Here is a 15,844-nt window from a genome sequence, read left to right on the forward strand (position 1 = left end):
CACGTACTTCTAAGTGACAAAGCGAAGATACACAGCCCGCACTCGCACCAGTGACCCGATCTGAGCCCGTCCCTGCCTGTCTCCCGCTCTTCTGAAATACGCACTCTCCTTCCGTCACTCTTTCCTGCTGACCCTCATTCTCAGACAGCTCTTTTTACACAAGTTGTCTCGAGATCTGCTTCTCTGTGAAAACCCCGTGCCACCCCTGCTTTCTACTCCCTTTAAACTGTTCCTAATGCCTCCCTGCCACTAACTATTAGCGCGACTGTTCCATCGTTGGTTTTTGTCATTTGTCAGCCACATCAGCTCTGCCTGTGGCCCTTTTCCCTCATTTTTGTATGTCTTGACTTTCAATGACGCCATCCTCTTCCAAATCGCCAATGTCTCTGCAGTGTCTACTCAGGCATATCAACTGGAGACCCTCCTGCTTTGTCCAAGGATCTTGCTGGCCTGTCTTGGTTTCTTTCTGGTTCACTTCGTATCTTCCTTCTGATGTATCATCTGTGCGTATGGACCTGCTTCTAGCTGTCTTTTATTCATTATGTTCTGAGTTACTTCTCAGCTGAATCGTCTACCTTCCCTAAAAACACTGCTCAGCTCTGCTTTGTTGTAAAATCGAGCAGGTTAGTTTAAATGATATGATTTTTGCTGACACGGTCTGGGAGAGAGGGAGAGCACTTGAACAGGTTTGCCCATGTCCCATTGAAGAGCAGTTACAGCGCAGACTTCCAGCGAGGGAAGTACCTGCTGTCTCTTAACTGGGACCGGTGCTTGGGGCTGTGAATGCGTCTCCTCTCCGTGGTTCACTATGAGAGTTCTTTACTGGGTGCAAATGCACCGTTCATTTTGGAAGGCTTTTTGTTTTCGAAAGGAATTTTTGGTCACTAACGTGTCTTTTAGAGAGGACGGGTCTTGTGATTTTTCTTTCTCTGCAGAGACATAGCCGTACTTTTTGTTTTCTCCCTTTTATCACAGTGTACTCTGTTGGAAATATTCCTATTGCTCTACTTCAGAGTAGTTCTGACTTTTAAATTCATGCGGCTGTAATGACTCAATCTATCACTCAGCACAGTGGAGCTGACTGCTTAATGGGAAGACTGTTTTAGAAAGAATGTTCTAATAAATTTGGTGCAAACCAATTTTTTTTTAAATATAAATGTACGCTTGTATTTTGGAATTTTTCTCTTTTGAAGTGGGAATCCTGGCCTTCAATCAGTGTATTTGAAAATTATTTAAATGGGAAAATCAGAGACAAGCCCAGATATCTTTGAAGGCATTTCTTCCTGCGCGTATCATAGTGTTTTCATGTGTGAACAAGAACATTTGTTATTTATTGTAAGTTGTTCTTCAGTGTCAAGTCACCTCATGCAGACTCTCATGTCAGTAGTTCCATGGCACAGACAAGACCTGAAACTCCTTTTCACATGGATGAGCTGACCATTGATACAAGTCTGCTGGCTTTTTGTAAGCTTAGAAATTTAACCAGTGTTCCTGCTCTACCCGGACAGGGTTTTATATACTGGTTAGTTGTCATCCAAGGCAGATTTTTTAAGCAAAATTTACTGGCTGTTTTTTTCAGGTGAAATCCATGGTGTTGCTGTCATAAATTTATGATTTATTATTTTTTAATGTTGCATCTTTCAAGTATCTAATTCCACAATTGTATTGAAGCCCTGATTGCTTCAAACAGACTCTGTGTAGGTGCAGGAGTCAAGAATGATGGGACCTTTTGGCGACCTGGGATCAATAGCTGCAAACCGATGGAAAGCGCAGAGCACTGAAGTGGAATATGTGTCTTTTGAGCTCTTCTTGTCTGAATAATGCCCTCAGGCCTTGTTGATTCACTCATAAGTTTGGAAAATTTAAGGTCTTTAAATTAAGTAATCTTTCAGCAAATATTCTTTTGGTAAAAAAATTAAAAAATCCATCAAAAGCTCTAAGGGAACAAATTTCTTGGTTTGAAAACAGGAAAAAATGACATTGAGATTGTGTATTGGTTTCCACGTGCACATGAAGTGTGGAACCTCCCTTAGTTTTCTAGATATTAGAAAAAAAAAAAGGTATTTTCTAGTAACTGCTGGTTTCCCAAGAAATGGGATCAGCAGAGTGTTTTAATGGGACTAAAAAATTGAGATCTAGTCTTTACTCTGCTATTCTGTAATACATTGTTAAATAATTTTACTTCAAGCTATGTTTGTGGCTTCATATGGAGATACAGAGCAGAAGAGAAGGAAATGGACATTGACGAGGGAAATACCTCTCTACTGTTCAGGAAAACTTACGTAGGATTTTTTCAAAAGCCAAGTGAATTAAAAAGCCATATACAGACAAGTAATTCTTTTCATGAAAATATTTTCCTGCTCTGAAATGAAAATGTTTTTAGCAATTAAGTAAAAGTGGAAATCGAATTCGGTAATCTCTAAACTGCAGATCAGTCTGGTTTTTACTGCACTTTGGAATTATCACTAATCTTATTACTACACATCCTAGCTTGTTATATACAACATACTTTCATCTTAAAACTAACAGCATTTCTCTCCCTGGTGAATGACTCCAGTAATTACAAAACCACCTAATTGATCTTTTATATTGTTTACTGGCTTCTTTGGTGAAACAGACGGGCACTTTTTATGGCTTCTAAATTATGTTATTATTTTAGGATTCCATAAGAAAAAACTGTAGTTTTACTTCAAAGGGTTCACATTCAAGTCGATGCCTCCAACTTCTCCCTGAATGAATTCTTGTCTATAGATTTTTCAGCTGTGCTATGGTTGCGTATAAGTACTTTGAGTTTCTGTTTTATTTCAGTCTAATATTTGTGTTTACAAATTATGTCTTCAGCATTGAAAACTCTGCAGAAAATCGGGAAGTGTTTGTTTCTGAATATATTACATTTCTCCCTCCTCCTGTTTTTATTCTTTATTGCTCCAGTCGGTGTGCTGAAGCATGACAAGAGCTCAAACTCGGCAAACTTCCAAGATGTGGAGGATACGCCTGACAGATGTGTCTTGGAAGAGTCTGAGAGTCCAGGTGAGAGGCATTTAAAGACAGTCACCAAGTATCAAGTGATAAATCTGACACAGCTTTTGGGTCTGTAAAAAAAGCACATTGTAATGCTGTTTCCTTTTTAGCAGCTGCAATGTCAAATTAATGGTCACCTCCAGGGGTCACAGTGTGGAGCTGTTATCCTTTCCTCTTTCATCAAGAATTCGGGTCTTAGGATAAAGGCTTTATGACCAAAAAGAAAGCTGACACTACTAGTTCATTATAATTAGTTTTGGACTACACTGCTTACTTAATGTATGTACGATGTCTGACCCTTTGAAGGTAGCATGAGATTATGAAAAATTGGAAGGACTGTATGTACTGCAGCTGAACGTAGCGGCGGACATTCAAACACTGTATCTCGGGAGGAGAGCAAATTGGTAGCGTTAAATAGCTTGATTCTTTTCTTTAAACCAGCTCGCAATCATTATTTCATTTTAATGGCTCTTAACATTGATTCAGCTAAATACAGGAACATCCATAAAGTGCATTCTTTTTGGTGACTAAACGATTTATCTTCATGTAGTTTCATTATCTTTCTCGTTATGGAACATCTACAAAATTTATTAAATGAATCCCAAAGGGAAACAGTTAAATATAAAGTGTATTGAGTCACAGCTGATGAAAAACATTCTGTGCAACTAAATACTAAGATCTTTTAAGCAAATGATGAGCTTGGCCCACATACACCATAACATGTAACCTGCACGTAGTCCTCATTAGTGAAAGAGTTAAACATCTTTCTTCACTTGATATTTTCCTTCCCAGCTTTATCTGGTTTCCGCGTACCCTCTTGCATCTTTGTGTGCTGATCCGTGTATCATATTTTTGATTCATCGTCTCTGCGGCCTGTCAGCTTAGTTAAGAGATTTCCAAATCTTGCAGCCTGTGCTGACAGGGGGCAGCTGCCAACAGTCCCCTGATCCTTCCCCAAGGAACACTGCTGAGATTTAATTTTCAGTCAAAGGGTGCAGTCTGAAATCCATGTCAGGTCCCCTAAGTCATCTCAGAACCCAGATAGGACCCATGTCTGGGGGATTATATTTCAGCACGCTCCGCTCCTCCAAGATTCCTTGGGAGTTCGACTGCTGTCATATACCTGATTTGAACTACATTCCCTTTTCATCTTTTCCACAGAAATGGACACCAGTATATGTTACAATAATTGTAAATCCGTATTCATTTTAAAGCCACGTAGGCTGGGAGTCAGTGCTGTACGGCAGAAACCAGCATGAGATTTAGAAAGAAATAGATAATCTACTCGGGGAGGAGCCAAGTTTAATTCCTCACTGCACCTACAGTCCGTGGTGCGTGGCACCTCCGTCAGAAACTGTCTGCAGTCCCTTCAACAATGATCACGGGCAAAAATGTGGATTGTCCAAGTTCTGATCTGTTCTGAGGTGAGAAGGAATTAAAACAACGTGGCACTGAAGTGTTCGGGTGAGAATTAATGTATCTTAAAGATAACATTAATTTTAGCCTTAGATTAATTCTGTGTGGCTAAGTGTACACGTTTGGACAGGAACTTGAATATCCAATTCTGCCCTCTGCATATCTGTATGAAGTAACGGAAAGAATAAAAGCCTGTCAGGAGGTGAATATTGACTGGCAAAAATACATGTTGATAAAGCATCTAAACTTAAAAACTGAGTTCCATTCGGTCCATCTGACATCATTAAACTAGTAATAAACAATGAATTACTCTGGCTTTTGTTTCTGTCCATTCCTGCATTTTAAGACATCTTGTCTTATAGGTCTGAAAACCTCAGGAGATTTCACTACTGGTCTCACTGCTTTCCACTGAGAATTTGTGGCTTGGTTGTCATGGAGACATCGTATTTCTCCAAGAATTGCTCATATTGATCCGTGGACAGGCGTAAATGGCCAGGCGAATGTGAGGAGTAAAGGGGGTTGGGCAGTACTATAAAATGACCAGAGGTTATGGGTCGGAAATAAGCTCATAGCAAACACTTAGGTAAAGAGAAAGAAACAGTTTCATTTTGTTTCAGGATTCCGTTTTTGCACTTTATGCCATTGTCTTCTTTCACTATAGACTGAAAGAAACTTGTTAGTCACTTGTCATGTCAGATCTTTGGTGCTTGTCCTGACACAGCTGTCAGCCTTCCAGCTCTGTGCAGTTCAGGGACACACAACAAAGAGCTGGGAACATGAATTATTTATTGCTCCTTGTGCGGATGAAATTCTGTGATAAGAAATTAAGACACTTCTGACAGAAGTGCTTGTTTGAAAGGAAAGATTTGGTAACACAATACATTTACTTAAAACTTACCACTTACTTTTCGTAGCAAACATTGAAACGATAATATGACATTCACTCGGCTATGATTGTCTCCAGTATTTTTCAGGGGCTGTAACTTTGAATCGTATCTTGGAATTTGAGAGTGTCTGGGAGGTCAGCATTTGGTTTGGTGAAACCTGAGGCTTTAGAATCTCTCTCACACATATTCAAAGTCTGGGCAAACTTACAAACTTCATTTATAAGTTTTTATGAAAAATTCTGCGGATGTGTTTTGCAGAGTCTCTTGCGCTTTGCTTGCACACAATATGTTGTCATATGTGCAGAAGTGATGTTAAAAAATATATTGATTTTATTATCTCTTCTGATGAGGAAAAGGTGAAAATATGAGAATATACCTGCAAGGAATTCCAACTATTCCTCAAAAGGGTTCTTTATTACAACTTCTGCCAGAACCGGGAAGGCTACAGAGCAGCCCTTCACAGAGATACCTGTGCATTGTGGTTTCTCGTGGTGAAAGGTGCAGTCTCTAACCTTGACTTTAGACTGAGACTTATTTTCAAAGTGATCTTCATTTTCTAAAATCACATAAAGCTTACTCGGCTTATTTTACTTTCACGTTTTCTACGTGTCTGCACATGTTCTCACTGTTCCGGACGTGGGCCTCCAGCAATTACAGAAAAAGGCATATACTCAGATGAATAGCAGGAATCCGTTTGACTACCCAAGACACCAATCTGAGATTTACCTGTGATTTCTTGTGTTCAATGTGTGATCTGAACTACTCTCAGATACGTAATGAAAACCCTCAACCTGCACTTTTCTCTTGGATAATTCACAGCAAACACTTTTCACGTGTGATGGACGCAAGTAAATATCAGACTGCAGTTTCTTGTCTAAGTGAAATGGATTTTAGTTGCTCCCTTCAGGTGCCTACAAGCTGCCATTATCTGCGATAGTGGCTCGTGTCTGTTTTAGCCCACACGCGGAGGAGATGCTGGGCTTCTCTCCCAGATGCCTAATAGTAGGTTTATCACTGCCATTTTCCCCACATGCTGAGGACTACTTCTGTTTGACATGCAAAGCCTTGGCTTTTCAAACTTGTCTCTGCTCTGGCCTTGAACACAATAATCAGATAAGAATTGCGGCGGCTTTTTGTAGAACTTGACTTTTAATCATATCAACCCCCCATAGAGAATTCCCTATCCCTTAGAGTGCTTCTTTAATATAAATAAATATTCCCAGCAGTGTTTTCCATTTTATCAGACAAATTTTCCACATTTAAAGAAACTGAAAGAAAGGCTGAAACTGGGTGAATGTGGATGTGTAAGTTAGACTTCTAGGTCGGAGCTATTCACCCAAGTTTTCTTCTACAAACAACGGTGGAAAATTCACACCTCCAGAGCGCAGATCATCTTGTCCAAAGGGAGTTGCTTGAGATGGGGTTTAAGGGGATTGAAAATGCTCTGAATTTTGTCAGTCAAAATCCAAGAGGAATGTAGCAGGACTTGACACAGCTTGAGGTGTCTTGGCTTTATATGTGGTGCAGTCCCACTAAGGAGGGTTCTGCAAGTATAGCTCTCATGAGAAAAAGGAATAGATTTGGGCTGAAGTCACGAGAAACAATGTAGGCACAGATGCCCCTTGCCTCTTATTCCCCCCAGCAGCGATACTGCAGTAGACTAGGCAATCGACTATTCCTTCACTTGGTAATAGAGGAAAATTGCACCTCCCAAATGGAAGATTGAGCTGGAAGCTGTAGACAGAAATGACAGTGTTTTATATCTTTTGGATGGAAATCCTGTAAATGGTAAGAACCTTATGGCCTTCAGCAGCCAGGCAGTCTCTGCCTGAGTCAACTGGTCCCTTCTGCAGCTCATGCTCTCCCCCATCCCTTCATTCCAAAAACATTGCCCATGTTCAATTTTTCCCGCTTCATTTTTTGACTCTTCAGGACTGAATGTAATTCTGGATGTGAAAATCGGAGCAGTTTTCACAGTCTTGCTTAGTTGCTTGTCCTACAGGGACCTTGGCACAGAGATGGGAAAGATCTCTGACGGTCCCTGACACGCAGTCTGGGAGAGACAGAACTGCAGCAAATAGCAGTGAGAATGAAGACACCTATGATTAACAACAGATTCTTATTAGCCACAATGTGCTTAAAAATACAGGACTAAAATTGAGACTATCTTGTTATGAGGCAAGTTAAAATTACTTTGTCGAAAATTCACTTACCAGCTCCAAGCTCCATCCACTGGAGAGTATGTTATTTAAATCAGGACTGTGTCACCTATATGGCTGTTATTCAGCACACAGGCAGAATGTAGAAGTAAATATTCAGTAAATTTCCAATAAGTACCACCCTAGAAAAGCACAATTTTCTTTTTCTGTATTTGCATCATCATGAAAAGTAGGTAGCAGTAAATGAGGACAGACTCAGGAATGGAGTGCTGGAGGTTGTTGATGACGATGATGTAAGAAGCGGGAAGAGGCGGCACCGCAGGGGCAGCCCACTGGTCACAGGAACTGATAGCCTGTACTGCTCTGCAACTGCCTGTAAAATGTTAGTGTCTAGGAATTATTCCAGGAAGAATTTCTGGATTTCTAATATAGGCACAGATGAATCCATAAGAATTTCACTGCAGTAGATGTAGTGTCCCGTCCTGTCAGTATTCTGGGTTACTGCTATCATCACTCATAGGTTTTGTTTGGTTTTTTTACATAGTAAATCAAATTGTAAAATCAGAAGACCACATAATGGACATCAAGAAAGTGTGTATCTCTCTGTCTATGACACAGGTAGACAAAAAGATGATAGATAATATGATAAATACACAAGATATCCATTAGACTGGAAAACAGTAGTGTGTGCTTCTTTCTTGATGTTCATGTACTCATTCATGAAAGGTGGTGTATTTGTTTAAGCAGCATCTCTAATACAAGTAATATTTAAAATTCAGGTTGTAAATATTACCGTATATAAAATAAGAAGACATCACGAAGTTAAAACCTGATGATTCAGAGTGCTTTTCTTTGGAATTCTAATAAGCCATGACAGAATTAAACTGTAATGCCTTATTAGCATAACTTCCTATTATTTTTGTTTACAGCTATTGTAGGAGTATTTCTGCTGAACGAAAATTTATATAATTTGAAAAGTGTATTTGCAAAGGAAACATAAAGTCTATTAATTTAAAACAGAAATTATCTTTCTGATGATCCGCTGGAATGTTTTCCTTTAAAACAGCAAAGGAGGAAGAAGGAGAAGGCTGTTCAGGAGAAAAGTTTTGAGGAAGGCCATACATTCTCTTGAGCTGTTTTGGGTTCCATATTGCTTCTTGTATTATAGCAATTATAACGTAAAAAGTCTTCTGGAGGTAAATTTAGGATCTTTTTTAACACTAGCATGTTGGTGTTGAAAATTTTCATTCCATTACAAAAATTACAGGGTTTATTACTCTATAAACGGATTGTAAAATAACATTTTTTAAAAACAAAATCTTGCCTATTACCTCAAACTGTAGAATCATTAAGCCAGATGAATACATTTCTTTTCCAGATGACATGAAGCCACATCCCTGGATATCTAAGGTGTGCTCCTGTAAAGTGTGTTAGAAAACCCTGCTTAGCCGAAAGAACTAGAAGATGCACAAGAACAGCCAAGAAATAGAACATACGTGATGTGGACGTGAAATGACTTCTATTTATTGTAGTATACCTTTAATAATTCATTTTCAGAAGAAAAACCTACCGTAAGATCAGCTGCTTTTTGCTGATTCATTGGCTTCAATTCACACTTCCGTGACTACTAGATTTACATTTATTCAATTAAATTTAGGTAGTTCTAACATAGAAAATATCAACTCTTTTTTTAGATGTTTTTCACGAGTTTATGTAGTGATCCCGAATCTTACAACTTTGATTGATTGTAAAACATTTGCATCAATTTTAATATTCTTTTACATATATCAAATTTAAATTTTTCACCTTGCTTCTGACTTTTATTACCAATAACATTTTAACACTGAGTAAAACCAAATGCATTTGAAATAAGTAGAAAATTTGTTTGCATTTAAAGGAAAAATGCACATTTTGAATTAAAGATGCAATATTTAGAAACACTAAAATATATAAAATGTTCTGTGCACAGGAGAGCATGGGAAATTGATTACAAATCTGGTCATGTCTAGGATGTAAATTTTCCTTTTCTATAAATAGTACCATCACCATCATCTGTAGAAAAGTAGTACCAATAGGAAGCTGGAGAAGCCCATTGGAGTCCTGAAATGAAATCAATGAAATACTTCATTGAATTTCTATTTGTGCTCATTGGGAAAAGCAGCTATACATTTTTGTCTTTTAAAAAATATATCATTATGTTTGGAAAATATTTGCAGCTTACTAGACTCATTTGTCACCTAACGTTCTGGGGGATTTATGCTGGTCTGACAAAGAATGGCCACTCAGAACAGTAAACTCCCTTGCTGTATTACCAATAGTCAGAATGCTGATGAAGTCAAAGGGACCTGAGGATGTGCTTTTCTGCACCTGTATCTTATGGTGGAAATCATGGTCTGATGTTATCCTTCCTGATTGTCACGATAGCCATACGCTGCCTTAACTAGGAGAGTGAAGGTTTCTTCAGTGTAGAAAGACTCTTTGACAATCTCTTTCTTGCTTGTAGGGAATTATCATGGCTGCAGGAGTGACAAAAGCAAGTGTCTGTTGCCATACTATGGCTTGAATTTGGTTAAACATGAAACAGACATGAAACCTTCTTTCTTCTGCTTTTTTATATCCCACAAGTTCATATCTCTAAGTGCGGTGTATGGCAGCGAGGTCTTCAGAAACATTGAGTGGAAGGGCCTTCTGAGAAGTAGTATTTCAGTTTTTATTCAACTAAGAATGTGTCATTAAAATAGGCTGCAATCCAGAGAAGATAAAGATCTATAATGCTGTTTTTCTGTAATTGTAAATATCATGCAGAAAAATGACAACTTTTAACAGAAATGTCACTGGTTTTTACACATTTGGTATTTTTCAGAAACAACTTTCCCTATTCTTAGAAGGCATTTTCCTATGTAAAATGTATCTTTTGTTTATATAAGCTTGTATTTGGATTATGGTGACTAAACAATCTGGAATGTGATTGTTATGGCTTCATTCTTTCACTTATTGTGCTGGATGTCTGGAATAATTTCGTTGGCTTTTTATACTTGTACAAACACAACTGAGAGCAGAAGACACATGTCTTCAGCTGACATATATCCTCCTCTTCTTTTATGGTTAAATCAGAGTTGCAAACATCAAGAAGGTAAAAATAAAATTGCAAACTACAGGAACTTAGTAGCACTACAGGAATCTTGCAGACAGTAAACCAAATGGCAAATAAAGGATAGGCCGTGCTGTCTCCTTTGCCCTCACATCCTTGTCCCCAGTCACCTCTGGTTTGCTGTGGTAGTCTTCCATTGGCACTGAACAGTCCGTTTCCCTTCACAACAAACATTACTGCTTTGCATCAGCAGCCGCTCACTTGGGCCAGCTCTGTTCTCAGTGCCAGGGTAACAAATCTCCTCAAAACTATTTCTGCTAGATATTTTGAAAACTGATGTGTTCAAAGAGGTCTCATAGCTCAAGGAATTGGCATTGTCCGTAACACCCAGTACTGCTGTCGTAGCAATTACATTTGTGCAACACAATATTTGATTGCTTGTCTTTAATTCTGCAAAGCAGTGCACATCAGCAGCCTGCCAATACAGCCAGCCCTTTGGAATGGCTTGTGCAGTGATGATTGGTGTTTGGCACATGCTTATGCGTGCTTTGTGCTAATTATAATTACAGTATCAGTAAGGTAAGGCAGGAACTTTTTTTATTAGGTACATTTATTTCCCAGTAAAGCAAATATATTTCCCATGTGGTCTGGATGTCTTTCAAACAGCCAACTTTACAGTCTATGCTCAAGATGAACTCTTGCTTAGAGCAATCTTTTTGCATCAGAGTGACAATTTTAGAGCTATACACAAAAATACATATTAAGCTCCTGCAGTTGTTTCTTGTAAACCATAACTAAAGAAACATTTCTGTACTAATGCAGTTTGATGTACCGCTGTATTCATGCTTAGGGAGACTAATTTTACAGCAAAGTTGCAAGGTAATTAAAATATATTTTTCTGTTGTGTTACACTGAAGGAATCCTGCCAAAAGGAGTAATATGCCAATATTTTAGAGTAGTTGTCTAAATTTTAGATACGGGCTACAAAATTTGTGAATACCTAAACTGCTTAAGGAGACAGGTCTTTTTTTTTTTTTTTTTTTTTTTTTTTCATCCAGAAGCGTCAGGCTTTAGTAAACTGTATGGCTCAAGTTGTGGTTCACAGTCAGGGCAATTTCCCCCCACTCCAGCCATATGCTTCTACGTCTCCTCACTTCTGTTTGCACTAGAGCTTGTATGCCCAGGCCGCATCCAGGCAAGCACTCGCCTTGATGCAAAGAGCAGAGGAGGAACAAGCAAGCCAGGGCAGGAAGAAGGCAGAGGTACCACGTAAGTGTGGGACAACCCCCACACGCATCAGCATTATCTCCGCACGAAATTGGAGATTTAGGGTGCTATATGCAGTGGTCTTTCAAGAAAATGGATTTTCAGCTTTCAAATCCTATAGGCATATTTTGTATTATTTGCATAATTCATTATATTGCTAAAAAAATGTTAAGAAGGAAGTAACTGGTCCTTTAGTATAAGCCCAAACCAAAATTCATTGACATCTCTTTGATTTGAAGGATTTTGAGTTTTCCAAATTATCCATACTTGGTAAATGGTCATTGACCTAGATTCCTGCCTGGAAACATCCCTAAACTTTGAACTGTTCATTTATGGCTCCAAATCCAAACATTGTATATTGAAATCTCTTGTGCTATTTACATATTTTAAATTTGATCATTGAAATCCACTGCTTCCATTTTTGGGTTGTATTTTGTTGAGCAATGCTCTTCCCCAATCCAGTGAAAGATGTTCTGAAAGCAAATTGGCATGGAACTTGAAATACAGATATGAGATTCAGTGTTTCTTTAAAAAAAGAGCACTATGTAACAGGGCTACAAGCTGCAGAAAACACCAGAAATCTAGCAAGGGAAATGGTTTTGCAAGTCTGACTGAGCTGAAGTGCTGAAAATTGAGAAAAGAGCAGGACAGGTGCAATAAGCAGCATTACCTCTCTCCAGGTTTGTACTCCTTTTGAAAGAGCACGTTCTCTGAAGGCAGACTAGGGCAGTGAGCTCCAGTACGAATCTCGAAGTCATTGTGCCAGCGCTGAAGAGCTAGCAAGCATGCACATTCCTGATGGGGCATCTCTGAAGACACGGTCCTGCTTCTCGCAATGGATATTTCTGCTGAATTTTGCAGGCCGTTATTCTTGCACGAGAAAAGGGTGCAGAGGAATTTCAAGGTCTGGTCTTCCCTGTTCTCCGTCCTCATAGGATACGCAGTCTGAACTGCTAGGCAAAGCTCTTAGAATCATTGCTGGAGTTTGAGCTGGGTTATAATTTGAATTCATAGATCCCCAAGGTGAAAATTCATCAATCTTGTTTTTGAAGAAGTAATACTGAACTTGGATGCAACGTAAAATTTACACAATAATCCAGGATTGTCTTATTGGGGACCACGGGAAGTTTGTTTCTTGAATGACACCTGCTGGAAAGCCTAAAGTGTGTCCGAGAGCTGTGCTGCCGGACAGAGGCACGTCACGTAATCGTCTTCCGATGAATCCGAGTGTCCTGCATATGGTGTGATGGGTAAGTACAAATATAGCTGTCAAGGTGAGCAGTGCAAGCTGCTAAACAATATTAAACATTATGAAACTTAACAAACATCTGCAGAGTTTCTGAGAGTGGACTGTGCATTTGATAAAATTCTTACACAGTATAAATTTAATTGCACTTACCATTTTCTTTCATGTATTTCTAGAAACCTTAGCTTGAGAAGACAAAGTTGTGCGGCATTTGCAGCATTTGCATTGTGTCTTGCAAACATAGGGATAAAAGCTGCTTTTCTTTCGCTGGCAATACTCTCAGTAAGATAGCTGTGAAAAATAGCTTCACTGGAGTAAGAAGTAGATGTTTCACTAAGTACATTGCTCCTTCTGTTTTTACAGCAACTGGGAGATTTTATTTTATTTTTTTTAGCATTTGAAAGCTTAATACTCAGCAGAAAAATATTAACAATATCCAGCACTGGTAAAATAATAATATTTTCCTTATTTATGCTGAAATTTTATCTAAATAATGTGTTAACGTCTTGATAATAAGGACCTGGCGAAATTGTACTCTAAATCATTATGAATTTTCCACACAGAAACTGAGGGTAATAAAAGATTCTGTTCAGTTTTGTTTCTGTAATCACAGTGGTAAACAGACTTACAGCTCTGCCCAGTAAATGCAACATACATATTTTTGTTGTTTGTTTTGGTTTATAGTCTTCCTGCCATGTAGATGGCAGCAGCACTCAAGCCTTGAAATTCACTTCAGCTTTTTCTTGAGTTTATTCCAAAACACCATGTTTACGAATATTATTGTCGCGAATGAACTGAAAGCGTGATTGCTTTAAGATGGATATCAGCTTAGTTACATATACCTTTAAAGAAGCCTGTAACTTCATATCAGTGTTAAAAGGTAATGTGTCATATCTGTATGAATACAGATGCTACTAGTTGGGTTTTTTTTTTACATTATGGCATATTTTCTTTCTGTGAATTAAATCACTAGTATTTTTTCTACTGCACTAGGTTTCAGGACACACAGGGTGTTTCTGACAGTTCACAAATGCTAAGATTTCCTAGGATAGTCCCCGCATTTATTTCCTTGCAGAATGAGAAGCAGCTAGCAGGTGCTTGGGCAGGAAAGCTGTTGATTGTGGGCACCCTTGTCAACAATACAAAGAGGAACGACAGAGAAAGGTAGTGGGATACACAGTGTAGGATTTTGTGCTACGGACTCTACTAATCATAGTGCTTTATTAAAAATATCATGAATTATTCTGGAAAAAAACATTTTGAAGGTCCAGGTATCTTTAGCTTGGCATAGCATGGAATTGTCTGCACTCTGACATTTACTTTGGCTAAGAAGTAGAGGTTTTGAAAGAGAAGCAACAAAACAGAGACCCAGAATTAAAGCTGTCTGGCAGCCTCAATCTCTGCAGCATCAACTGAGACCTCAGGGAGGCTTTGTGGGATCATCTCCAGGCCCTGGGAGATAAAAGCAGGTGTTACACATGTGGCTGTGCACAGAGGAAAAATCTGGCATGAAAAAAGCATAATGATGGTAGCTCCTGGAACTAGGAAATAGTGTTTAAATGCTGGAGGCAAATGGTAGTGTTTCGGTAAGCCATCGTATGAAGTAGATCAGCACTAACTCCCTCAGTGCTTCTGAACCAGTAGCAGCTCAAGTAACGGGGAGATTAAATATCCAATGGACAGCATTTCTCATTCCATAGGATCCTGTCTGGGGATGCATTTGGTGGAGGTTTAATCCACACTGAATCAGCTAAGGTAATTGGGAAAGTGGGCAGACTGTGGGACTTAACCATCCTCATCCAACTGCCGCAGCTGCAGATTTGGACAGGTCTTGGCCTAGAATATCAGTCAGGCAGACGGTCTTCAGAGGACAGAATCCCACACTGGAGGGTCCATTACAGGTTCAGGCTGCACTGAACGGATGATCTGTGACCAAACAGGTTCTGATGCCTAATGGGGTCGTTATGAAAAAGCCGTTACAGACGTCGTGATACCCGTCCTGGAGTGATAGCATTCTTCCTGCTTAACTAGTGCTTCAGGTAAAGGACTAACAAAGGCAAAGTATGAATCTGTGGCTGATAAAATTTGTGACAAGGGGAGAAGTAGAATTAACGATGGTGAGAAAAGAGCAGCAACAGGATACATGTCCCATCAAACACTGGGATAGCAGCTTTTGTCTCCTGCCTACCCTACCGTTGAGTACAATGCTACAGCTGCTATCTTGGACAGGGCTACTGGGAAAAGCACTTCCCTTCTTAAATCTCTTCCAGATAAGTACATGCCTAAAGCAAATACGTTTTAACTGCTGATAGGGTATGTTTTGGAGATTTGGTGGTTTTTACTCTCCACTTCATAGCATCCATTAAATCAATCTTAGATTCCATTCCAGTGAGCAGATACTTGTCAGAAAGCTGCTTCAAGGACTCTCAAATCCGCATGGGGTTTTTTTGGTATTTTCAAAATGATGCCACTGCTTACGTAATAAAAATAACCTTTCACCTTTCCTCTATCACACTGTTAGTACACTCAGTGCAGTTATGGGGGAGTTCTGTGCCTTGCAACCAAAAATGCATTTAAATTCAGAGTTTATATTACTGCTGATTGTTCAAGACCTATAAAGAATACATATTTAAAAAGGTCTTTGGACATTTAAAATAACTTCCTCTGTGTTAGTATTTTGTCTGTGGAATGACCCTACTGTGGAGAAGTTTTGTAAGGACGCAGTAAGGACTGTGCAGGTGGTCACGGCATTTTGTAT

The 15,844-nt window shown here is 39.1% G+C and overlaps 1 protein-coding gene across 1 annotated transcript in view; it reads left to right on the plus strand.

Moving 5' to 3' along the window:
• The window catches only part of WDR72 (WD repeat domain 72), a gene marked incomplete at both ends in the record, with an annotated part of 118,015 nt that extends 109,098 nt beyond the window's left edge, over positions 1 to 8,917 (plus strand). The window contains 2 exons of the mRNA XM_082488734.1: positions 2,932 to 3,030; positions 8,862 to 8,917. Coding sequence (XP_082344860.1) covers positions 2,932 to 3,030; positions 8,862 to 8,917 — 155 coding nt within the window. The remainder of the gene's footprint in view (positions 1 to 2,931; positions 3,031 to 8,861) is intronic.
• Between the last annotated feature and the right edge of the window lie 6,927 nt (positions 8,918 to 15,844).

This window comes from Vanellus vanellus (genome assembly GCF_965231255.1).
Source record: "Vanellus vanellus genome assembly, chromosome: 11".
Classification (NCBI taxonomy): Eukaryota; Metazoa; Chordata; class Aves; order Charadriiformes; family Charadriidae; genus Vanellus; species Vanellus vanellus.